Source organism: Nothobranchius furzeri, chromosome 18, assembly GCF_043380555.1.
Source record: "Nothobranchius furzeri strain GRZ-AD chromosome 18, NfurGRZ-RIMD1, whole genome shotgun sequence".
NCBI lineage: Eukaryota > Metazoa > Chordata > Actinopteri > Cyprinodontiformes > Nothobranchiidae > Nothobranchius > Nothobranchius furzeri.
The window spans coordinates 19,294,573-19,322,018 of NC_091758.1; the positions used below are offsets into that span (position 1 = coordinate 19,294,573).

At 39.9% G+C, this 27,446-nt stretch overlaps 1 protein-coding gene across 2 annotated transcripts in view; it reads right to left on the reverse strand.

Moving 5' to 3' along the window:
• Positions 1 to 27,446, reverse strand: part of slc8a3 (solute carrier family 8 member 3) — a 152,499-nt gene that overhangs the window by 116,743 nt on the left and 8,310 nt on the right. For both annotated transcript variants that reach the window (XM_015969170.3, XM_015969169.3), the window contains exon 2: positions 23,774 to 25,640. In XM_015969170.3, the coding sequence (XP_015824656.3) occupies positions 23,774 to 25,554 (1,781 nt within the window). In that variant the 5' untranslated portion in view covers positions 25,555 to 25,640. The remainder of the gene's footprint in view (positions 1 to 23,773; positions 25,641 to 27,446) is intronic.

Sequence of the window (27,446 nt, forward strand, 5' to 3'; positions counted from 1 at the left end):
CAGGCAGCAGTGATAAATCTTATTTTTCCTGGTCCATAAACTCACCGTTGCAACGTGCTAATTTAGGCTAGCTACTTTACAATTTGCATTTGTTAATTATTAATTATAACTAAACGTGTTAGCTGTACCAAAATCAGAAATATGCCTCAAAGCCAGAATCACCGCGTCGAGTTACTGAAGGTGACTTCTCATGGAGCCATGTCTATGCATGCACTCCCTCTCTGCAACTAAAATATTTTGTTTAAATCCAGACTGCATTAAACACAAATTGTAAATGAAAGTCTAAAACATCCTTGCAGAAGCTCTGCTGGTTCTGCAGGACCTACTTAATTTAGCTGTGAAACACAAATCAGGCACTTTTTGGAAAAACAGCTGATGCTGAGGCCATTCTTGCTTTGCAGCGACAGGAAAATGAACGATAAGAAAGGACGGTAAAGGAAGGAGAGGAGAAAAACTGTGTGTGGGGGGGGGGGGGGGAGGTAGGAGGAAGAGTAGTGAGGAACTACTGATGCATTCTGGTGCATTTTCTGCTGCAGCACCCTGGGAATAACATGGAAAAGTGAGCTCCCCCTGAAGAAGGCCCCCTGAGCTGCCTGCAGAGCATGCTGGTCCAGCCTGACATGCTGAGAGAGCGGAGGGGAAGGGGGCAGCCTTGGGACTGTGGAAAGCCGACATAGTAAAAGTGGAGTGAGATCACAGCAGAGCTCTGTTCACGTTGTTTCAACGGAGCGAACTTCCCCACTGCAGAGAGGATGCTGCTACAACCGGATAATCAAAGCAAGGAAGGAGAATCTCCAGACCGCACGCCCCTCCTCTGTGGTTTCGGCTGAACAAAGAGGAAAAAAAGACACAGATTCCTTTTCTCTGACTTGGAAACTCAATGTTGTCTTTATCCACCAATGATATTTTGGAGATGAGATGCGGCTCTCGCTGGGAGACTAAATGCAGCTTTCTCCAGATGCCAGACTTTTCCTTGGATCTGTCACTTCATGCAAAAAAAACGTGTTAGTGATGCGTTCACAAGTCTGACTCCACAGTTAAAAAACAGAAAATAACAATAGAGCAGAACTTTAAAAAAAGAGATGACTTCATATTCATTTGCTTTAGATATATTTGCAGAAAAATTACATTATTTAGAAAAATTGAGAAACAAATCAGTTTTAAAAACGTCACATTTACTTTTTATTTCATCTTGCATGTTTCTATTTGTGTCAGCAGCTTATTAAGGCGGTTTCCCTGTTTGCATTGCAGGATAATTATATACAGTATATAGGTGTGTCCTTCACGTCACGTCTAGTGTAGCTGAGAGATTACGTTGTAAGATCTGGGAAAGAACACAGGACTATCCTATTAAAGGTTTTACAACATTGATTGTCATTCAAATCATCGACTGATGGGGGGGAAAAAATCTTGGAGAAAATCCAAGACCAAGCTCTTTGCTGGATTGGTTGTGCCAGAAAGTTTTCTTTAAAAGCAAAAGGTAATAAGTCTGCAAGGTCACCGAAAAACCCAGAGTACAGTAATAATTGGTCTATTGTTGCGTGCGAGACAGAATCCTGCTACGCTGCTTCTGGACCAGTCGTGGAAATGTACAATTAAACATCACATCAATGAAGTCTCAAGATATGAAACCAACTTAAAATTGGATCCAATGTGTCTGAAAGTTGTTCAGCCAAAAAACTGTTAAAGAAAATTAGTGATTAGATACTAAAAAACATAAATATGAAAATGTCGTGCACAGATCATTTAATGCAACAAAAACCTCAGAAGTGGCCGTATCCGGTAACTTATGAGAACGGTCCATATCTGCCGCAACATTGTTTCATGTAAAATCATTTAAAAGACCTTCATATTGTAACAGAGCCTTATTTGAATGCATCCATTCGGCTTTACTGACTCCCATCTGCCTTCAGATTTGCTCAGTGAAGCGTTTTGAATATTGGTCAGACGTCGAGTGCCAGCAGCAGAAGTCACACATTCAAATCACCAGACCACGTTTCCAAATTAGCAAACACAATTTTGTACTTTCATATGCCTTTCACTATTATTTCACAGGTAAAAAAGGAAAAAAAAAACATTAAAAAATTCTCTGAAATGCTGCAGCGTTGTGCTCCTCTTGCTGTATTGATCTTTGGTTTGAAAGCTGCTGCACCGTGCACGAGGGAAGGTGCTGTGGAGCAGGACTGACCTTTATCAGCGTATGCAGATGCTGGATTTAGTTGCATGAGCAGGAAGGATAGCTCTACTGCTACAGCGGGTCATCACCCTGGCAGACAGGGGATGAAATGGGAGCAGTGGCCCATGTTGAACAGGACCAGACTCGGTCCATTTTTCAACAGCAATTTTAAATCTGTAAAAAAAAAAACGTCGCCGTGCAGAAACATTCAGCAGAAAAGCATAAGAGATGCTTGAAAACACTCGTGTGTGTCATGGTGTATTTCATTTATGTGTAATTGTTACACATTGAACATAAAGTGGAAAAGCCTCGTGCATTTATTTCATTTTTCTAACAACTTTGTGACGTAAAACCAAGACTTCTTCAGCGTAAAATACTTTTCAAAACGAGTCTTTGCTGTCAGGAGTAGAAAAAAGAATTTCAGATGGTCTTTTTGCTTCTTTTGAGGTTTCTTGGCTTCTCACGCAGCTACAAGGACACTTCAGTAACTTTACAAAACAAAATACTTGGTCAAGGTTGGGATGTGAAATAAATGGTTGGAAAAAAGTGGAGAAAAAAATAGCCTGACACAATAAGGTGACGTGCCTTTATCAAAAACATAATTTACAAGATATACAACATACATTTTTGATTTTACACATCAGCCTCAGAGAAGAAGGCGTTCCCTCAGTTTTGTTGCATTAGGCGTGTTTCCATTGTCGGAAGTTTAGGGTAAATTCTGGGACGAGGAAATTCACCGGGACACACAACAACCCAGTCCTCTCAGCTGCTGTGTCTCCATACTAATGCAGCCCTTTCAGGACTTTGCAGAGGCGCCAGCATATTGCAACTGCCTCGGCAGTGAGTGATGTCACTCGCTATGTTACTCAGTGCCAAAAAGCGTCCACAGTACCATTAATAGTGTTATTCTGTTAAATTACAGCAATTTAATGCATTCGGAAGACAGAGAGCTGCTGTGTGTGCTGCAGAGAGAAGCTGTTCAGTCGTTTGCCAGAAGGGAAGAGGGTGAACAGTTCATTGGCTGAATGGGTGGGGCCATTATTAAAAACGTTGCACCTTGTTTATTAGTCTCAGAGCTGTTCTCAGATCAGACTGTTACAGAAACTGAAGCTAATGCAAAACATGAGATATACCACCTAAGGTATCTCTAATAATCCGTGTCCTTACGCAGATTACCACCACCCCACAGTTGCACCTGTTGGCAGTTTTGTTTAAAGTGACAGTGTGTATTTTCCCTGGTGATAGGGGGCAGTACATACCTAAATCATTGCAAGCATTATTTTTGAGTTCAAGTAAGACCTTACCAACGGATGGCCATTAGGGTCAAAAATGCCTGAGAGGGCAACCTCCAGCAAAATAATAAGAACATCAGATTCCCTTTCATCACTAGCAATGAGAGAAGAGGTAAATGTGTAACAGAACGTTTATTAATGGTGAAAGTTTTGTAACCAATTGTTACAAATAAGTAAAGGTATTCTGTCCTCACAGGCTTCCGTAGAAGGAAACATGGCATCCAATATGGCGTCACCCAGAGACTTAGACCTGCTCCTATGTATTTTAGACCCGATTTTTAAGGTTATATGAAACCGCCAATATTTTCCAACACCTGGGTATCTTTTAATTCATTTACAACAACATTTCTATGGATATTTCTAGATATTGAGCGTGAAAACTACATATTGTTTATGTTTTATGTTTATGTTTATTTATTTAGCAGATGCTTTTATCCAAAGCGACTTACAATTTATAACCTATAGGGCATGTTGTGATCTGTGGGGGAAACCGGAGTACCGGAGGAAACCCACGCATGCATGGGGAGAACACGCAACTCCACGCAGAAAGGCCGCGGCCGAGTTTCGAACCTGCAACCTTCGTGCTGCGAGGAAACAGTGCTAACCACTGCGCCACCATGCATGTCTCTTTAAAGGACAGCATCTACAAAGACGTTAGCCCATTGTGATACACCAGGAAAGAGGACAACCCAGTTTAGTCACACAATAAAGAAGAAAACAGGTTGTCCACGCAGAGCTGCATAAAAACCTCTGATTTCTGTCACGCACATCCCCAAAAAAGAGATGCAGGAACGCTGCCTGTAATGGATGTGTGTCACTCCCCCAGTTCTCATGTTTTCTTTAATACTGTCACTTTCGTGTGACACCACCTAGAGGCAACCCAGGGAAATGTATTACAATTTGACAGGTTTTTGATTATAAGGTGCATGACATTATTTATCTTCAGTAAATCACAGCCACAAAAGTAATGTACTTGTTCAAATACGATAACACGCCAGAGGGGGGTGTTACACAGCAGCTACATACATGTTTTATATGTGTGACTATGGAACAAGAAACCAACATCAACCTTAATGCATCAGCTGCTGTAAGAGCATCCTCCACCTGCTGAACAAGCCTCAGTTAGCATAAACTCACGCTTCCCGTTACAACCATAAAGTATGAAAGTGTAGGCTAAAATAAAAAGATTTATAACAATATAAAATTATTTTTATAAGTGTTAAAGACTTCACGGAATTGTAGAAATTCACTTCCTTGCAAAAATTTTAATATTTTACATTCTTAGGAAAAACTGTATGAATTTAGCATGTAACATATACAGTAGTTCAAAATAGTAACATAATGTTAAAGATTAAGCTAAAAGTATATACAACTGTGCCCCCTACTGGCCAGTTGTAGTTTTAGCACTACCCCCTTCAAGTAAATGGGACACTTTACTAACTAAATACAGAAAAAATTCCCAAATGATTTTCTGACTGTTGATTCTAGTTACAGGTGTGGGACACTTTAATCAATACATTTGCAGTGGTCTCTAGTAGGAATGAATGACTTGTAAGTCGTACTCGAGAACTACAAGGCTACAAGTGACTCGCATCACAGCTGAGCTTCGGACGGCAGGTTTTGGAGTCTTATTTGCTGATATTTGGACATCTTGACGTAGATTGGATAACAACAATGTAACCCTACACCAGGAGTGGGGAACCCTGGTCCTCGAGGGCCGGTGTCCTGCATGTCTTTGCTCCAACACTTCTGATTCAGTGGTTGATTCACCTGTTCTGCTGCTCATCAAGCTCTGCAGAAGCTTGTTAATCACCTGCTGATTGACATCAGGTGTGATGATGCAGGGTTGAAACTAAAATATGCTGGATAGCGGCCCTCGATGGACCAGGGTTCCCCACCCCTGCCCTACACTGATTTGCAATGTTGATGTTTTATCCCCACAAATAACACAAGCCTTGAGGAGTTCTGCTGTGTGGTGGAGTTGCTAATGCTAACGGTTAGCTTCTGTTAGCCGGGACGTTCTCTGCTGTTTCCCAGACATTTAAAAATATGGTGTAAAAGTTCATTTACTTCAGTAACTCAACTTAAAAATCTCATATGAGACAGACTCATTAGATGCTAAACCAGATATTCCGAGTCTTTATTTATTATAATTGTGATGAATATGGCTCATAGCTTATGAACTCCCAAATAATAATAAAAAACACCTGCAAAGCATTTCTGAGCCTTTAAATGGTCTTGCAGTCTAAGTTGAATTTCCAAAACAAATGGGCTTCAGCAACATATAGAATTGTTTTGTTTGTTTTTTTTACCTGTATTGTAAATAAAACAGCTGATTTTTCAACTAGAACTCAGCGGTTGAAACGATAAGAAACAATAACCCTCCTAGTGGCTGGTTTCAGTACAAACATCAAGCCCCGCCCCCTCCAAGTAAATGACTGCGAATCTTTTCAGTGCTTTTAGCTGCTAATTGATTTTTGATGCTAAATAAACATCAAGACTGCGTGCTGCTGAGTAGTTTAGGGCTTTAGGCACCACCTCAGAAATATTGGTTCCAAAATAAAATATGACATAGCCTGCAAACAAGACATTCTGGCTTCCCTATTAAAAAGCAAAGATATACAAGTATGTGTCATCCTTTTGAATTATGTCAGTGAATTTAAAAGGTTTTTCACCTTAGAGCCATTTTGGAAAACCATGTTGCTACTAGTCAAATGTTCCCATGCCTAAAACCTGCTTCATGTGTCCATTTAATGTGTGTGCTCCATATTATGAGGTCACTCCACACATTTATATAACAGCATTGTATTGGAAGCCAAATAACGCTATAAAACCTACATAATGGACTTTATTAATGTTGTTTCTTATTAACATTAGTTCTGTTTGCCTTGTCTCGTGAAGTACTTCTAGACCTTTTTATATCCATCTGCAGCTGTCACAGCAAAGTAAATAAAATGCTGGAGAAGATCAACAAAAACAGATCCATCATAACGGTCACCTGCAGAAGTACATCATGAAGCATGTTTCCAAGCACGAGGTTCACATTTTATAGTGGTTTGGATGTGATTGAAGGCAGCATCAGCTTGAACTTTGGACTGACAAAAAACTGATACTAATTAAAGAAACATATCTGATACAGCGCTGCACTCGAGTTTCAGGCGGCTGCAGATTACAACACGGACTGCAGCAGGCCCTCCTAGTGCTGATGGTTGGGACTGGTTTAGAAGAGTCTTTCACTTGCAAATCCCATGCTGGTGTTAGTGTTCTTAGATTTGCAAGGATTTGGTGGTAACTGGACATACTTCCCTCCAAAGCAGCATGGAGCTTTAGCAGCATTAGATGTATATCTGATGAAGAGAGTGGAGGGGAAGTTAGGAGCCTATGTGAGTCCATACATGTCTGTCTGAGCCAAATGTCATAAAACTGATTAGATGATCCCAGTAATGAATCAGAAAGACAAAAACGTTAAAAGAAGTTGGACTGATTTATGACTATCTATCTATCTATCTATCCATCTATCTATCTATCTATCCATCTATCTATCCATCTATCCATCTATCTATACTAATGACATCATTGTAAATAACAGCCCTAACCTTAACCTGCTAATTCAAACATTTTTCCCATTACATAAGAGCTAATTCATATTTGTACATCAAACGGAGAGGGGACGCTTGTCTTTCTTTGCACAGAATTTTCCAGAACACCAAGTGATAAAGTTAATGACTGACTTAGTGTCATAAAATATGATCCATTTTATAGAGATCCAATTTCCTGTGGGAAGGGGGGGGGGGGGGGGGGGTTAAAAGTATTACAGCTCTGAGAATACTTAGAGTGACTACTGTAACAGCCGTGTTAAATGTCGTTTGAGCTTTTACTGGTGTGTGTGTGTGTGTGTGTGTGTGTGTGTGTGTGTGTGTGTGTGTGTGTGTGTGTGTGTGTGTGTGTGTGTGTGTGTGTGTGTCAGATGTTTTTCTCATATTCTTAGGTAATCAGAACTTGCTCTCTGGATACTTGACTGGCAATCAGTTTCCAGATGTCATTCAAACAAATGTTAAAGCAATCTGCCTAATTATTGTGATTTATTTTGTTTGTTCTATCCAAAATTAAATAGAACACAAAAGAACTGAAGCATTTCAACCATCAATATAAATAATATTTATAATATAAATAAAATATAAATAAAAGCAATACAAGACATATGTAAATGCCCTTTAAAATGGTAAAATAAAAAGAATAAACAAATGTGATTAAAAATGAAAGTCAGATGGTTTAGAGCAGTGAATTCAACTGGCGGCCCTCGGGCCACATCTGGCCTGCCATGCCTTTCACCCAGCCCCCATCCCTTTGGGTCCTAACGCCCCAAAATTGGGGGACTTTGAAGTTTAGCAGCAAAATGTATGTCCCAAATATCAATAATTGTTTACGTTCTTCAACAAAACTACAATCAAATAAATTAAGATACAATAATACTTCAACTTTATTTTAAAAAGCATCTGGCCCTCATGGTGTCTGCTGGAAAAAGGCCTGTATTTGATATAGTGTCTTCTATAGTACTGTAACCCCCCAAGGTGCTTTACAACACAATCAGTGATTCACCCATTCACACACACATTCACACCGTGGTGGAGATGAGCTACAATGTAGCCACAGCTGCCCTCAGGCACACTGACACAGGCGAGTCTGCCGTACACTGGCACCACCGGTCCCTCCGACCACCACCAGCAGGCAAGGTGTGTTGTGTCTTGGCCAAGGACACAACGACAGCAACAGACTAAGCGGGGCTTGAACCTGCAACCTTCCGATTATAGGATGAGCACTTAACTCCTGTGCCACCGTCGCCCAACACTGTCACAAAACTCCAGCCCTTGAGCAAATTTAGTTGAAGACCCCTGGTTCAGAACATTCAGGCGAATTTGGTTCTCAATATCAATATTTAAAATAACGTAGCAAAAATAATCCCCCTAGTGGCTGGCTGTGGAACAGAGTTTAGCTCCACCCCCTCTGTGTAAGTAAATGGCACAACTTCCTAACTACAAAATAAAAAAAACACCTCAGATACATATTTTCCTAATTTTGAGTCCTGTTTATTCATACAGTTACCTTGCTGCTGCATCTTAACATTGCATAAATAAATATACTGTATATAAATGCATTTACATATACAATATATTGGACTGTCTCCAAAATAAATCAGGACATCACCTGTAAACAAGATATTCTGGGTTTGGTTTAAAACACTGGTATTAGACTGAGGTGCATCATTTAGTTGTTATCTGTGTCAATGGGCTACAGAAAATATGTAATATTAATGTATGGTAACAAGTTCACCTTTTACTGAAGCATCCCTGGTTTTTAGAATAGTTTTGTCTTTTTTTCCACTGATTTCCAATAAGTTCTGGTAAGACTGGAATGTGCTCTACTAAAGGGTTGATTAAAGGCTTCAAAGGGATAGTTCACATCTTAATAAGTTAATGTGTGTGGAAATATTCTATAGCTATTCATGCTAAAGTTGTTTTACAATCGCTACATTGCATAAAGGGACACATTTCTTGGTTATTCCAGCAGAACTGATCCAACCGGAAGTGCACATCTAATCCCCACAGTCTATACAGAACCTGAATGACAATGTAGTGTGGAACCTATGTGTGTAAAACACTGTTAAATAACACAGTTTGTATGAAAAGGATTATTTTAGATTAAAGTTGTTTCAGAACTGATGAAACGTGTTTGTTAAAACTAATCTCTGTTTCTCCTAACTGAGGTCCTTCAAAGGCTCTACAATAAGTTAGTTATTAGGTGATCACATCTTTTCTGCAGAATCCCACTTCTTTGATCCGTTTCTAATTTGAACAGTTTCCAAAAAGACCATCCAGGTTTTCAGAAGCTGAAATCAGCTGTATGGTTATGGAGCCTTCAGTCCTGTAGTTCAGTGATAGATTTTACTTACTGAACAAGCCGTCTCTATGGCAACTATCTGGCTGGATACACAACCACACACGCAGCTTGGATAATGACAATTTACAACTGCATGATAAAAATCTACATTTTGTTTCATTTCTTAAAAACCCAATTCATCTTCCAGTGAAAGCAAATTAAAAGATATCCTTTTATCCCCTGTTCTAGGTGCTAATCAGCCAGATATTAAATAACAGGAGGTAATTTTATAGTTTTGGAACGTAATAAATACAGACACACTGAGTGTTTTAGGTAAGTAAGATGTCTAAAACACAACACTAAACAGGAAAAACTTATTTAAAGTTTGGTTACATGACCACGCCGCACCGCAGGCCGGCTGTTTGCAGGCACACAAAATATGATTAATAGCGACATTTATTTGGTAAGTTACTGCAGAGAGGAACATTTTTAAAGGCAAGTGGGCCAAACTGGTGCATTTACCTCCATCGTAACTCTATTAAACTAAAGAGGTCATCGAAAAATATTAAGAAAAAAATCTCTACCAGCAAACATTCAGGTGGAAAGCTAAAAAGCCACCCTGCACTGTGTGGTGTGATAAATAAAAAAGCTTTTTGCCTAACTGTATTTTTCCAAACGAGAGGAGTAAAACAAACTGAGCATATTTATTAGCACTCAGCCTATTAACAGCAATGTGTGTTTGGTGTGTGTGAGGAGCAAAAGAGCAAAATGTAAAGCAGATTGGCACAAAAGTCCAATAAATATATCAAATCTGCTGCTTTAAATATAAAAATTCTCCAGAATTTATTGGAAAAAATCATTCTGTCTCCATGCTTTGGTCTGTGGTCCCTGAGCTGAAGATCTCTCCATGACCAGGGAAGCACACTCACACATAGGGACAGTTTAGAATTGCTGATTAACCTGAACATGTATATTTTTGGTTGGTGAGAGGAAACCGGAGGAAACCAGAGAACCTGGAGAAAAGCCAAAATGCTAGCGCTGTGCAGAAAGGCTGCAGCTGGGGTCTGACTCTGCAACCTGTAAAGCAACAGAGCTACCAAACATGCCAGCATGCAGCCTAGTTCAACTGTAGCCTTAGCGAAGTATTCATGTTCCAACATTTCCCCACTAAATGCATTTTACTAATCAGGAGTTAACCTGATTCAAGATGGCAGCTAAAGGTTAGAAAACAGCTTTAATACTAACGATTAGTTTGAGGTTAGCTGAGCGCTAACCCTAGCAACATACTCTGAGCATTAATTGTTAGAAAAAGAGTTTTGTTTAAAAGTTTATAGTTAATGGTTTTAAAAAAGGAAAACAAATTGACTTTTGGAGTTAACCCAATTCACAATGGGTGCACGTTGACATCATCAAACACAAAAACGGTGATATGTTATAGTATTTATGGTTATTGAGCCTAAATGACTAACTCCATTTCAAAACACAACATCATCTTGGTCATGAAAGGTGGTGTGCGAAGTAAATTCCTTCGTTTTAGGTCTTTTTTACCTAAATGCTTTTTAAAATCTGCTTTAATTTTAGGTAAACTGAAGAGAAAATTAGGCCTACAGATATTCTCAAGTCGTAGAAACGCACATGGGCCACGAGTGAGCGATACAACTGCGGTGCCATATCGAGTATGATCTGCTGAGCTCCAGGTTGTGTGAGAGCTGCCGGGCGGTAAGGTAAGCCTCGTGGGTCCATTCCAGGATTTATGGAAAAATGCTGGCAAGGAAAAAAAGAGCTTGAGCGGTCAGCAGGGTGAGGATCAGCGTAAACATGTGTTCTGTCAGTCACGACTCCAAGAGCGGTAACAGTTACACATTCCTGAAATGCTAAAGGAAACATTTTGGAGAAGGAGTTAGAGGAGGTGGAGCTTCTAGCAGGGTAACGTCCAAATTCATGCAGCTTACCAGGAGCACAATTACGAATTCACACCCAACACTTTCCATATAAACATTTAATTTCTATTTACATGCACAGGAGAGCCGAGCTCACACAGCCATGACCGTTGTGCCAATTACTTGAGGTGATTCTGGTCTGTCTGCTGCACACCACTCATTTGTTTATGAATCCATCAGTGCCTAGTTAAACATACGCCTCTCCAGGGATGGAGCTCCTCCACCTCACAGCTGTGTTATCTGCTCCAGCCCCATGGAAACAGAAGCCTGCAACCTTTATTCCTTTCATATTCTCAGCAGCTTCACGCAAACAGTTCCCAATCAACAGATAAGAGCCATCTGTCAAGGGACCTGAAGTTTCATTTAAAGTGGCACGGCAGTTTTTAAAAGAACTGATTTGTTTTATTTCCATGCTATTTTTGTACTGCACTGATACTACAAATACTATCAAGTACCCTCTAAAACAGTGGTTCCCAACCTTTTTCCCAAGGGACCCCGTTTTTTACCAGTAAAATTTTTGACGACCCCCTCCCATTCTCTCTTCCAGAACAAACATTATTAAGAAATGATAAAATTGTTCAAGCACATTTTAATATGCTTTGATTCAATAGATAACAGTAATAGTAGGCTCCAGTACAGAACAAAGTCATTAACAAAACCAAACAGAGCATAATGTGCTTGACAGTTTGTATTACTTCTCTGAACACATTGTTTCTTGTAAACACTGATAAATCAATCATTCCTTTCAATAAACGTTTGACACATAAAAAAATACACTGAGCCAAATGTACTTAAATGTGTATATTACTGTTTATACTAGATTATTTACTGTAAATGCTGTGATTAATCAACCAGTCCTATCTTTAATGAACTTTTGACACTTGAAAATAAAACAGTGAGCTGAGCAAAATGTTCTTAAGTGTGTTACTTTTTCTGTACTAATTATTTCCTGTCTTAATATCAGTAAACTTTTCACTCATGAAAAAAAATGTGAGCAAAATGCGGGCTATAAACAAGTAATAAATGAAGTTTTAACCCCTTAAAGTGGAGAGGTCCTGGCGACCCACTGAGAGGCTTTAGGGCCCCCTTGTGGGGGTTGGGACCCCCAGGTTAGGAACCGCTGCTCTAAAGCTCCGACTGGTTTGGGAAGAAGAGCTTTTAAACATTCTGCAGGTTGGGCTGCAAAACCACCTGAATCGTTAACAGTACAGGTATATTTATGGAAAAGTATATCTGGGCTAATCAGTTATGGAAGACAAAACATAACCATAATTAATAGTTTTTCATTGAGATGAGAAAATAACAAGCATTTACTTCTCCTCTGCAGCTGAAAACACACTCGTCTGGCTCATCAAAATAAAAGCATCAAGTAACACTGCAACCAAACAGAAAGCATCCCTCTGCAGAGCTCGCTACTGCATAACATGTTGTTTGGCCAAGGTTTTCTATCATGGATACCTTTGATCTCTTGCAAATCAAACTCAACTATTAGGTATCGACTAGACCAATCACCACTGAGGAGGCAAAAACAACAGCTGGAACATATTTAGTGCATTAAATATAAAATATAGTGTTGAGGTTAGTTTCTATTGTCTGGACTGTTTCATCTAATCCAGAGCTCCAGATCAGGATGGTACGTTTCAGTCTAAGACATTGAAAGTGTAAAAAAAAAAAAAAAGTATCCTAAAGGGAATCAAACAAGATGCCCGTCAGACAGGGAGCACGTTCTGGCTTCATTAAGCCTTGATTTAACACAGTGGGCAACAAAACAGTCTTAGCCTTGTGCCAGAGTGGGAATAGAGCCCTCTTGCAAAGATAAACAGAACTGTTCCATTGTTAAATACGAATGTTAGGCAGTGCAGGCAAACAAATTCTGTATTTTACATGTCATAAGTGTGAAAATGACCCTGAGGAGAGCTCTCAAGGCAGCAAGAGAAACAGCGTTGTAATTATGCCTTTAGAGAATATTCTCGTGTCCTTTTTTTTTTTAGCTTGTTTTGTGTGTGGATGTGTTCCCAATGAGCCCCTGGTCTGCTCCTGCATGACGCCGTCTTCCTTTTCTCCTCTTTGCAAGGAAAACTTGTTTCATCGCTCCCCAAGTGTAATTATGGAAATTTCTAGAGGTTTGTTGGGAGCTCTGGGTGCCGTTCCACACTTTTCTGGGAAAAGTCAACATTTTAACATCATTATTCAAGCCCTTGAGTGCCTGATTGTTTGGTTTAATGAATAAGGTTCAATATGTTTTGATTGATCAAAAATGTGAAGTGTTATTGTATAATGAGCACAATAATCAATTGTGACCGTGTTTTGTTTAACAGTAAACAGCCCAGGAGTTGATTATTTCTTTGACATTTGAATTTTCATTTGGCTGGTTTTAAATAAACAACCCAATACAAATTTCTGCTCAGATTAAGACAAATCATCGGTTTTAGAATTGGCACGTGACACATTAGAGGAGGGGTGTCAAACTCACACGGGGCCGAAATGAAACTCTGGGACGGAGTCGAGGGCCAAACTTAATATTTTTTGAAAAAGTGACGGCAAATTTGCACATTTTCTTTATCAACACATATGCAATTTTGAACCTTTAAATTTGGAAACAAACTTATTTTTGCATTAACACTGAATGTGGGATAACCAAATTACACACGAGCAAGTCAGTTTTAAATAAAACACATCAGTGGTATTCAGTACTTGTGGTATATTCAGCATTTTTATAATCTATTCAGGATTTATTTTTTCTTGTTTATTCATTTTTCTTATTTTTATTCTCCTTTTTTTCTCCTGTAATAAGTGTCATCGCTGCTGTGACGTCTAGCTTTCCCCACTGAGGAACAATAAAGGGATTTTCTATTCTATTCATCTATCTGCAGCCTTTCCACTTCCTGTTTACTGTAGGTTAAATATTTTCTCACGGGCCAACAACAAAATAAAAATGTAATTTTATCTTAAATGAAAATGCAACATCTCACCTGTTAACTTTCATGTTTTGGAGCAGAAAAAGAGCATAAAACCAACATATTTAAAGCTCAGTTTGTTCCACTGGTTTACTGTGATGCTCACCTGTTCCAGCCAGATACCTGCATCATGGGGTTGATCTGAGCTGAGGAGGAGACTCCTGTTGTTTTGTTCATCTTCATCATATTAATGACAACATTAGATGACAACAGGTGATCACATAGGTTTGTGCTGATGAACATGCCTGAGCAGCTTGACCACGTTGTTGTGTGTCGGGGAGGAAACACAACGACAGCAACCACAGAGTCATGCTGGTTTGAGCGTGTCGCTGCTCGCTGGAGTTATATCAGCTCTGTCTGGACGTTCAGGGGCGTCGGACTGGGGGGGGAAAGGGTACCGTTTACCCAGGGCCCACTGCAGGGAGGGGCCCTGAGACAGCTTTGAATAAAAATGTTTTATTGTTGTTGTTTTTTCCCCCCAACTTACTTAATGTCTTAATAAACTTCCCTTTACCTGGATAAAGAGGTTAAGAAACAGAATTTCGCCTTAAAAATAATAACTGAATAATCTCTGAGGCATCTATCACCCCTTAAAAATGTGCAAAGTGGTTTAGTCCACACCAGCGGCCAGGGGCTGCACTGCCGCATGTGCTAGTGAGACATCGCAGATGCCGACAGCCAGAGCTGGAGGCAGGAGAGTCAGTCATGTCTTTTCCCAAGAAAGGGAAATCTGGCTTCCAGAAAAGAAAAGAAGGAGAAGGAGAAAAAGTTAATCGAACAGAAGCAAGTATTGACTAGATTCTTCAAGAAGGAAGGTGAGCAGCAGAACACAGTTTTAGCTGATATTAGCTAGCTCTCAGAAGCTGCATTCATGTTAGGTGTTCAGTGTTCATTTTGGGAGCTTATGATAGACATTGTCCTCTAAAATATCATAAGCAAAACTTAAAAAAAAGGTCCCCACCCTGGATTGTTAGGGGATTGGAAAGGGCTTGCCAGAAAAAGAAATCACTGTATCTGGATTTTATAAAAAATCCAACAAAGGAAAAATAAAAAAGGTATAAGGAATATAAAAACAAATTAACTACAATAATAAGGAAGCAAAAAAAGGAATATTATGATCAGCTTTTCCTAAAACACAAAAATAATATTAAAGGTACATGGAATGTGTTAAATAAATTAATAAGAAATACAAAAGAAGCAGGTATAGATATTCACAATAAAAATGGAAAGAACATTGCAAATGAGTTTAATAAATATTTTGTGAATGTTGGCCCTAATCTAGCTAAAAAGCTGCCAGAAGTTGACATTAACCATGAAATAAATAAAAATAATAATACAATGTTTTTGAGCAGTGTAAGCCAAAGTGATGTGATCCAAGCGGTACATAGTTTCAAAAGTAAAAAGTCCTTAGATTTTCATGGGATAGATATGTCTCTCATGAAGGAGGTTATCCATTGCATTATTTAACCTTTTACTTATATTTGTAATAAATCATTTTCAAGTGGCACAGTCCCTGAAAAAATGAAAATAGCCAGAGTTATTCCTATTTATTAAAGTGGTGATAAATTATTAGCTTGTAACTATAGACCTATCTCTTTACTGCCACAGTTTTCAAATATACTTGAGAAACTTTTTGTAATTAGATTTGAAGCATTTACCAACAAGTTTGATCTTTTAAATGACCATCAGTATGGGTTTAGGAAGAATCGTTCAACCTCATTAGCAGTTATGGATTTGGTAGAGCAGATTGCAACAGCAGTGGATCAAAAACTTCATGTAGTGGCTGTCTTGATTGACTTGAGTAAGGCATTTGATACAATTGATCACATATACCTGCTCAAGAAATGTGAATACTATGGTCTTCGTGGTAAAACCAATCAATGGCTTGAAAGTTATTTAAGCAGTAGATTTCAATATGTAAATGTTAATGATATAGATTCACAGCTTGAAAGAGTAATATGTGGTGTACCGCAAGGCTCGGTGCTAGGACCGAAATTATTCAACCTATACCTGAACGACATCTTTTCTGTATCGTCTCGGTTAAAATTTATTATGTTTGCAGATGATACAAATTTCATTTGTATGGGAAAAGATATGAGTAAATTATTACAAGAGGTTGAAAACGAATTGGATTCAATTAACCCTCTGATGCATGGATTATGAAATCTTCAACCAAGATTTTTTAAACAATTTTTTTCATTCATCTTTAGGTGTGAATGAAACAAATTTCAACAAATATTTTTTGTAACATTTTGTTAATTTACAAATAATTTATTACATGTCCATCTCAGTGGACAGCGTGCATTCTGAACATGGAATATGTTGGCTTGACTTACTGAAGTCCAAATGGAGGGGCTCAAATGCAATAAAGTCTTCAACAGCTGTGCTTAATAGCAAAAATAAAGAAATAACAATTTTGAGTACCTGTCCACTGTAGTGACCATTATGTATCAAAGGGTTAAAAAATGGTTTGATTACAACAAGCTATCACTAAATGAAAATAAAACCAAATTTATGATATTTTCAGGGAAAAGGGACAATGACGGTGCTAAGCTGTATTTAAATGGAGTCCCAATTGAACAAGTACATGAAACTAAATTCCTAGGTGTGACTATTGATAGTAAACTCAGTTGGAAACCACACATTGAATATATCAAACAGCAAGTGTCTAAATCTATTGCTATACTTTATAAAACTATTGATATACTAAATAAAAAAGCCTTGTTTTTGATTTATAGCTCTTTAGTTATGCCTTATTTGTCTTACTGTGCAGAGGTTTGGGGAAATGCAGGTAAAACGTGTGTTGAGACTGTATTTAAATTACAAAAAAAGGCGATTAAAATAGTTAATAAATTGGGATACCTCGAACCAACCCATTATCTATTTAGTCAAACGAAAACGCTAAAATTAGGAGACATTATTAAAGTAAAAATCTTAGAGATTCTTCATAAAGTAGTTAATAATAATATCCCAAATTGCATAAAAGTTTATTTCCAACCAAGAGATGATCATTATAATCTCAGAGGTGTATTTATGTTTGAATGTGTAAAAGCCAGAACTAATGTGAAATCAAGATGTGTTTCTGTTGTTGGTGTGAAATTGTGGAATGAGTTAGATGATGATTTGAAGAAATGTACTTCTTTACTAAAGTTTAAAGCAGGTGTAAAGTGTCACATATTTACAGGGTACGAAAAGTATGTATAGACATTAATGAATTTTCATTGTGGATATTTATATTGGGGAAAATAAAAGAAATGTATATTGGTTATGTATATTAGGTGGAAAATAGGGTAGGCTAAAATAAGCATTGCTTCTGCCTATTCCTTCTTTGGTTTAAATTCAAATTGTTAATATTGTTTTGTTTGAAAAGAAAAATTTTATGTTAATGCTATAAACCAAAATAAAGACCGAAAGAAAGAAGAAAGAAAGTGTTAAACGCCTTTAGTTTCACCATCAAGATCAAATATAAATTAATTAGTGTTATCAGTGATAACACTAATTAATTTATATATATATTAATCAGAATTATTATCGCGGTCGGCTGCCGCCAATTAATTTGCGGACCTCACAGTAAAAACAGGTTCACTCTGTGTGGATATTTCAGCTCCTTCCCAGTCATGGACCAGGACAAACTTGGTATCGATGGATTCGTGGTAATCTCAGGAATGGGAAGCTGCCACTGTTTTTCGTATAGCATGATGACACTGGTGTTAGAGGATTGTTATTGACTTGGTTAGATATTTTAAGCCTATTTTAAATTTCTTTATATTTGATCTTGAAAACGGACAACCTTATAATTTGGCTGATAATGCAGGGATTATAAAATTTAGAGTACATTACATTCACAGAGAGAACCTGGTTTATTTCATGTCATATGTATTTAATATATCAATATATATCAGTATTAGCAAAGCTTAACATCATGAACCACATGGCCCTTTAGACGCAGTAGCAGCAGCAGCAGGGCCCTCATTGTCTCCAGAAAGCACTGAGGAGATGAGACAAGGTGAGCTCACTCAGGGGCGGCGTTAGGCCCAGCTACTTGGGCTGAAGCCCCGGATGTTTTATGAAAAGCCCCGGATCTGAAACGTGGAAGTAACATGCAGTAACAAAGTCCAACAGAGAGGGAGCAGCTGGCAGTAGTTTGTATACAGCCTGCCTGAGCCTCCACCACTGAAGAAGAAGCCCTTCAGCAGCCAGCTTCTTCTGCAGTCTCTGCCTGAAATGCATGAGTGAAGATGGACATAAGGACTTTTTTTTAGACAAAAAGTACAATGACAGAACCCAAGCTTTGATGAGACTGGTGTTGACTCAGGTTTGTGAGTCTTATTTGAAAATATTTGTTGTGTTGCTGGTTTGCCTAAAGTTAGCTTCTCAGGTAAAGTTGCTGGAAAGTGAATATTTACTTTCATCTCACACTAAACACTAACAGGAACAATATTCTGCCCTGAATATGCTTAATATGTAGCTTTAGATTAAAAAATTATGTGGTACAAGACAAATATATATGATGTTGACTAGTGCGTGTCACGTGTGTGTGCGCGCGTGTTTGTGTGTTAAGCCCCGGATCTTCTTCAGTCCTAAATCCGCCCCTGAGCTCACGATACAATTAAGTTATTCAATTTACAAGCAATCATTAGCAACAGATTTATCTGAAAGGACATGTTAGGTTATATTTTGCTGACCTAATTCATGATCCATTTTGCTTGTGTGGTGTCTGTCCCCCTTGCAGCAGAGAAAGAGATAGAATATGTGAAAGAGGATGATGTAAGTGAAGATAGGGAAGGGGATGGTTGCTCTGAAGGTAGTGAGGATGATGAGGAGAGGCCAGAAGAAGAAGAAAGTGAGAGGCTGAGCAACACAGATGAGTGTCTGCCAGAGGATCCAGGACTATGGCCAGAGAAGCTCACTGGTCAACAAGGAGATACAGTTGTCAGAAGACTGGCGAATAAAAGTGATCAAACACCAGGAATCGACAAAATAACACCCAAATATATGGAGGGCAAGCCATTTCCAAATTATCTTCAATATGCTAAGTCAGCCAATGGGCATGAGAAGATAAGAAGAGACTGGCTTATTTACAGTGAAAGTGCAAAGGCTCTGTACTGCATCCCATGTCTCCTCTTGAGCTGCTTAATTCCATCTACAGGATGCAATTACAGAGCATTTTTGGAGAAGTTTGTATTGGACTGAGGATTTTTTGCACACTACCTGTGACTGTTGCTGGGGGTGAACGGGCTTTAAGCAAACTGAAACTGGTGAAAAATTATTTGAGATCAACAATGTCCCAGGATAGACTGAACAGCCTAGCTCTTCTTTCTATTGAAAGCCAATTAGCCAAAGGATTGGACTTTAAAGATCTCATAAGGGATTTTGCTAACATGAAGACCCGTCAGTGGGCATTTACTGGAAAATAAATTCCAGGATTAATGTTTGAACACATTGTTGGCAAATAAAAATAATTATATGTGAAGTCTGGGCATTTCACTTTTATTATGCTGGCATTTGTATTTGCTCAATATAGAGGTTAAACTGAGATCATATTTATTATCTTGTCTTATAGCATGGCATAAAATGTGTAAGAGAGATATTACACAATTGAGCATGGGGCCCACCTAGAAGACTTGTACCTAGGGCCCAGAATTTGGTGCTACGCCCCTGTGGACGTTAGTTGGAAAACTTTCTCTTTCAGTCGTGAACACATTACTGAGCGGTTAAAATGTCCGTTTCTGGGCTTCAACGTCAGAAAATAGCTGAGTGAACTCGGCGCTGAGTGAGAGGAGTGTTTAGTTTGTCCGAGACAGCGGAGCTGCAGAGACCAGCAGCAGACGCTGGAAAAAACACAAAGGAGGGGGCGCTTCGGCTCCGCGCTAAGGCCGCAAAGCATCATGGAAGTTGAAGTCTTTGCGGTAAAATCGGCCAGCGGGCCAGTTTTAATATATTTTTGATATTTATCTCGCGGGCCACATAAAAATGCTCAGCGGGCCGCATCTGGCCCGCGGGCCGTGTGTCTGACACATGTGCATTAGAGTACTCAGGTTACCTATATATTTAAGAAGCCACTTACTAGCTGGTGTTTTAGTTAGGTTTTTTTTGTTGTTTTTTTTTTTTGCAGAAGAGCAACATTATGTTAAACAGCAGAATGTACCACAGGGATGAAAAAGTCTACCTCAGGTTTAATGTAGCACGCTCTGTAATGACAATGCTGCTGCTGGTGTTACAAGCTGATTTTAATGCAACTGAAGCTGCCACTCCAGGGGAAATAAATGATCATTTACTGATTATTAGGAGGAAATGCTAATGGGGCATCCTGTTGATGTGAAACCATTAAGGAAACTCAAATGTTTTAACCTTTATCCATCAGAAATGCTTTATTTGATGATAATTTTAAAGGTAATTCTGCTGTGAAAGAAGAAATAATCTACTTAAGCTAAACATGCATTAGATTGGATTTTCCACATACATCTGTGCAAGGGCAGACATATTGATTTGAAATGAAAATGATCAAATCTAATAAAATGGTGAAAAGACACCACTAGTATACAGATGTTTAAAACTTTTAGTTCAGATCCTCATGTTATCATCTCTGTTCCTAGACTTCCTCGCTTATGGAGCTTTTCCACTCCTCATCACAGCTCATCTTGGCTTGACTCATCTCTGCTCTACACGCTTCAGGTGGATTTCCATTAAACGGCTCTAGGGGATGGGCTCATCATTGTGGGGCAGTCACCAGACAGTAAGCATGACTGTATCTGACACAAAAGCATAGCATGAGGTGATCGGTATTAAGGTTGGGCGATTGAACAAATTTATCGACCATCTGTGATAGTCCCTTCGCTGATTGTTTTTTACGAACGATGTTTTTTTATGTCTGTGAATTACTTTCAGAGATGGGAGATTACATACTTCCACGACAAATCAGCATCTTTTTGCAACACTCTATGTAGATGAACATATTATACATTAAAAAGCTGTGATTCATGTGATTCCAATGTTTTAGTAGCCTGGCAACCTATCTGGCCACGACCCATAGACAGATCTCAGTCATGGGGAGGGATCTTCGGTTGTCTTTTTATCTGTCTCCACATGCTATTGGACAACAAGCAACATGACATAGTCACCGCTACGGATCTCAGTCAATGGGGCAGTCTGCCATACACTGTCAAAGAAGACGCAAATACATCCAGTTTCTAAATAAACTCTATCTACTGTTGCGGGTCTTTTCAATTTCAGGCCTTGAGGGCCGGTACCCAGCACATTTTAGTGGTTTCTCTGCTCCCACACACTTGATCCAGTGGTTGAATCACCTGTGCAGCAGCTCTTAGGGCTCTGCAGAAGGCTGTTAATCACCTCCTAATTAAAAACATGTGTGTTGAAGCAGGGTTAAAACCAAAACCTGCTGGATACCGGCCCTTGAGGCCCATATTTGTCAAAATGTCATACTGAATTAAAGAAAAGCTCATGTGTAAACAGTTCAAAGTTGATGCCAAAGCCACATGTTTGCTGTTTTGCTCAGTTGCAGTAATATCACACCCACCAAACCAATAGCTTGCTGTGATTGGTAAGGCATAAGACTGCTCAGGCCTGCAGAAGCTCCTATGGAGCGTTAGACCAACCTGCAAAGCAAAATCATTTTGCTTCTGCTACGATCTGTCTAGATCTCTAGGCTAACGATTTATGGCAATCAAGGATACCGCCATAATTGTAGATACAGTAAATGCTTTTGTCAAACTTCAGAATAAATTTCACAATAATGTCCAACTCGCAGTTTGAAGCCTCATATCACTGACAGAATAGAGCAATCCCAAACCTAAATGGTCTTGATGCATCCACAACAATGTCCCCCAATAAAACAGTTAGTCCCCAAGTCTTTGGTCCTCCAGTATTCCACTGGAGACCTTTGCAGAGGCAGAATCTTCAGTGATTGGCCAATAGGTTAGAAGTGCCGCCCCCTATTCTCACGTGTGTTGCACGAACTAATTACAGCACAGTATATTATTGACTGAAGCAACAAAGTAACCATGGTGCAGGCAAAATCTCCTTAATTTGACTTTACTGAAATATTCAGCAGCTTTTTGCTCAATTTGATCATTAAAATCAGATCATTAAAATAAATGACTACATTTCATCAATTCAGCGAGTGCATTTAGGCTCCTCTCACGTCAAAGCACTGGTACCATAAGAGGAACACAGTGGGAGGATCGATACGCTATCATTCTCTCACAATACAAGAACATCAGAGAAACACAACATCTCCCTCTCCAACTCCCTCCACAGCCTTCAGGCCCAGCCCACAAGAAGCATCTCTCACATAAATCAAGCAAAGCACAGAGAGCTAAGCAGACCCCAGGAGCATGTAGATCTCCCAGCACTCGGTCCCCTGCCACTGGTTTCCTGGGCTGCTTCAGCCCACACCCTGGGGCACAGAGCCTGTCAGTCAGTCGTGGCAGACTGAGAGAGTCCCCATCAGTGGGAATGGGGAAGTTACTGACACATGTCAGTGTGATTCAGAGGCTGTAGACCAAGTGGATGCAAGCTGTGAAACAAAATGGAATTTCTCAGCAGCTGCAGTTCTGTTTGAATGCCAGTATTTCAGACACATGAAACAAATATTGCCCAGTCATTCAATATAGGGCCCCAGTACAACAGAGCAGTATGCTGATATTATTGCAGCACCGCCAAATGTGCCCACTCAGTTGGAGTTCCTATGTGCTTGTTGTAGTGCAGGGCTGTAACACAGATGGTACAGCTGACAAGGGTGCAAAACATTAACAATTTACATAAGACATCACTATTACTCACTGAAGCTATTTATGCATAGCTGTCCCAAGGAAAAATAACCTTCGTATCTCATCACGATGCCATCCTAAAACGCACTGCTAAATGGAAGGCAGACCTTCGTCCTTTCTTTTATCCATCTTCCCATCTATTTTTCTTGCTTTTTGTAAACCAAAGCAGACAATTACAAGGGAAAGAGCAAAACTCCAGGAATTGAAATCACCAAGCAGTATGGCTTAGAGGAGAAAGGGGAGGGTTGCAAATCCCAATCGAATCTCTTTGCATGGGAGATACGCACAGTTACTAGCAGAGCACTCTGTTGGGAGAAACACCTCAAATGAGAAAATGAGGGGGGAAAAGTAAAGTGCACACACTCAGATGAGTGACTGTGCTGTCTATCCGTGTGAAGAAAGGGAGACTTCAAAGTTTACCCTGCGATAAATGCAAATGACACTTGAAGAGATGAAGACGACAGCATGTTTACATCAAGACCGAGCGCTAAATGAGGCAAGTTCCTGGCAGCCTGATGATGAGCTTTGAAGCTCACATGTCATTTATACTGAAGCTAATTTTCGACTGCATCAAAAAGCAAAAACAAAACTCATCAGTTGCAAAAGAAAAAGAAAAAAGTTTAAATAACACTTGTATTTGTGAGTCCAAAATCCAAACTGTTTGTGGATTAAAACATAATGAGATGACATTTTGACTATTATACATTGATGCATCACAAACATGAGATAGAAAAGGCCTTACCAGGTCTCATCGTTTTTGAACTCCAGTTCTCCGTAGGTGTCTTCAAAGTCCTCTCCTCCTCCTTTGGCAAGTCCCTCCACGGTGCGATAAGGCACAATGACTGTTCCCCTTGCTCCAGAGGTCCTCAACACCTTTACCTCCATGATGCCAATGCTCTCACTAACATGGACTGGACTACTCTCAAAAGTGAAGATGCCAGAGTGATCATCATCCAGAATAGTCACTGTGGCCACAGATGGGAATCCTAGCATTGCCTTTGGGTATGGGAGGCTGTTGGCAGACAGGACCTCATCCTCAGTTTCCAGAACACGGAGATTACTGAGACGCACAAAAAAGTGCTCATCCTCTTCAAAGATGTCATCATCAATGATGCCAATGCTTATTTCTTTGATCATCTCCCCTGGTTTGAACACCACTGTGCCCTCTGTGAACTCATAGTCAGCCCCAGCATTAGCTGAACCGTCCTCAGTCTTGTAATCCACGTAGATTGTCTTGTTGATGTCGCCACCTTTCCTTGTGATGTTTAGGATAACAGCGCCGCAGTTCTCAAGGCACTGATAGACAGCGGGCTCAAAAGCTATCCGAGACACAAACTCTTCTGGTTCATCCACGTGCACCTCCTGCACACTAGCGCTCTTCTTTGCCTGCTCTGCAACGTGTTTCTTCAGGATATTTCCAGCGCCTGTCATCATGCGTGTGGCCTGTATACGGTAGAAGGCACGGCTCTTTTGCTGGTGTGAGAGGGCATAGTAGTTGGCCATCTCAACCAGTTGATCAAGCTCTTTCTCAGGGTACTTCTGCTTTAGGTCCTTTAAGATACGAATCATGTCTCGACGAGATTCGTCTACTTCTTTGCTCTCAATCAGACCAATAAGATTGCTGGCTGCACCTCCATCCATGAAGTGGGAGTTGACCATCTTGCCGTCCATTTCAATTCCCTTGGAGCGTTCGGTCTCAGTCTCAATAATGACGCCCCTGTGTTTATCAGTGCGATACTTCTTGTGCATAAACTTGTAGAATAACAGTCGTCTGTCTGCTACCCAGGCAAGAATAACACATATGGGGAAGAAGGCCAGTGTGACTAGACCTTCCCAGACCTGGACTACGTTGGGAGAAAACACCGCCAGAATCATGTAAAGCCAGATGTAGGCAAAGATACTCCACCCTGCTGTGACAAAGAACACTCTGAGGTGCTTGACTTTTCGTACTTCTCCTTGGGGAATGACAGACACACAAAGGCCAATTATGACAAACATATTGAAAGCTGCACTGCCAACAATAGTGGAAGGGCCAAGTTCACCAGATTTAAACTCATGTCCACAAACCTCAATCAGAGAGAGCAAAATCTCAGGAGCAGAGGAGCCCAAGGCCATGAGGGTAAGATTGGAGACTGTTTCGTTCCACACCCGGATTGTGGTTGTGGTTGTTTCCCCATTGGGCCTTTTGATAACAATTTCTCTTTCCTGGGAGGTGATGACCTCAATGGCTGCCATGAAGCGGTCAGCAATGATGGATACACCAAGAAACATGTAGATCATGGCCACAAAATAGACAATGACTCGAGCAATCTTGTCCCCCATGGAAGGATCCTCTGGATACCAGATGGGAAGGATGATCCCTGCTTGACACTTCGAGGTTCCTTTGCAAGTGGCATTGTTGATGCTTAGCAAAGGGCTGGGAGTGGTCCGGGCCTCAGAACAAAGGAAAGCAACAGCCACAGAGATCAGCCCCAACCAGAGGCAGGCTGATGACCCCGGTTTTACAGGCCTTGAACCCTCCATGCACCCTTTTTCGTCTTAAGGGTCCTTACCACACCAACAGTCCCTTTGGGATCCAGCACTGGGCTGTGTCCTTCTCCTTCCACCACCTAAACAAAACAGAGAGAAGCAGGAAAAAATCACGCAAATGTTATTTCATGTACTAATTTTAAAAATGAACACATTTATTCATCTTGGGGGGAAAAAGCTGGAGGAATGTGGGGCAGAAGACGGCAAAATTTGGAGTCTTACTCTTTAATTATTCATGATATTTGGACATCTTGCCTCTGATTGGCTAACAGCAACACAACTGCACCACTGACTCGGTTTGCTTTGCAACGCTGATGTTTTTTTCTCTGCAAATAACTCAAGCCTGACAAAGTTCTGCCATGTTGTGGAGTTGCTAATGCAAATGGTTAGCTTCTACTAGCTGAGATGTGCTCTGCTCTCTCCTGGACACTGAATTAACAACAGCCTTCCTCATGGCAACCAAGATGGGCGAGTCCATGAACGCAAACTTGACATTGGGATGTGCAATTGTCGTTGGCATTTCTAATCCGTCTATCTATCTGGCTATCTAATCCTGTCTATGTTTATCGGTGGCTAATGCTGGAAGTACGAGTTGAGGGCTATTTTTACATTTGGTCTGCATGTTAAACTCAGAGTGACCGACTATAATTTAAAAAGAGCAAGTAAAAAATTGTTTCTCAGTGGACTTAGCCTCGAATCACTATCACAAGATACTTGGTGGAAGTATGCATCATTCAAAAGACATGACAAAATAAAAGCATGCACACAAATCAGAATGTGACAAAAGCAGTTTCATAATCATAGTTTTTCTTTTGATTGCAAATATTTGTGATTATTTGAAGCCAAAATCAAAATTGAATTACAAATGTCATTAACTATATAGCCCTAAGTTGGAGTAAGTCAGATGTGGATAATATTTTAAAATCCTCTAATTTGGAAACACAGTCAGTAAAAAAAAAAGAAGATGAGGGAATATTAAAAAAGTATATCCAACATTGGAGTGATTCCAATTTTATTTTAATCCCAAGATTAAAAGACGCTGGTAATACAAGTCTGTCCTTCCTGCTTTACAAAAATGTATCCATTTCCACATCTAAATATATTTTTCAAAATGTTTACATTAAACAGGAAAAATATTAAAGAACTGTAAAAATTCTATCATCCTCCTCAACATCCATGATTTGTATGTTTCTCTCTTACAGACTTCCGTGAGACCCAGTGCTGGACTGACCATAGGGCATAGCGGGCAACTGCCCGCTGGGCCGACCCTTTCATCTTTTATGGGCCGGTGTCTGTTTTTTTTTTTTTTCTGGCCTCTAGTTGTTGCGGACAACTTGTCCGCGCCGCCCCACGCGACGCCTCGTAAAAGTTGGTGGATTGGCCAATTGGTAATAATACACTCTGGGCTGGACCAATAGCCAGAGGTCTGATGCACCCGCCAGTTGTTTGTGAATCTCAGTAAACAGACAGACGAGCTTAACAAAATGGAGAACAAAAAACGGAAAGGAGAAGCGGAGAAAATTTGACTAAAAAAGAAACTGGCCCTTCAGGCTGATGCTGGCACATGTGTTAAAATCTCACAGTTGTTTGGTAGTGAAGGTTCAAGTAAAATCAATTTAGGAAGTGATGGAGCCTCAGCCCAGCGACAGGTTGGAGAAGAAAAGAGGGAGGAGGAGGAGAAACCCGAGCCGGTGTTGTGCCATAAATTGACTCGCTGCCAAAAAATGATTAGCCACCGCGGGATCGCGCACGGTTAGGCAATTGCATTTCTAGACAAAATTCCCCAGGATTTCGCCCTAAAACTCAGCATATCTAGCAATATGGACATTCAGAAAGCAAAGATAACCTCTTCCGGTACTTAAACAGATGTTTATCGCGGATATTAG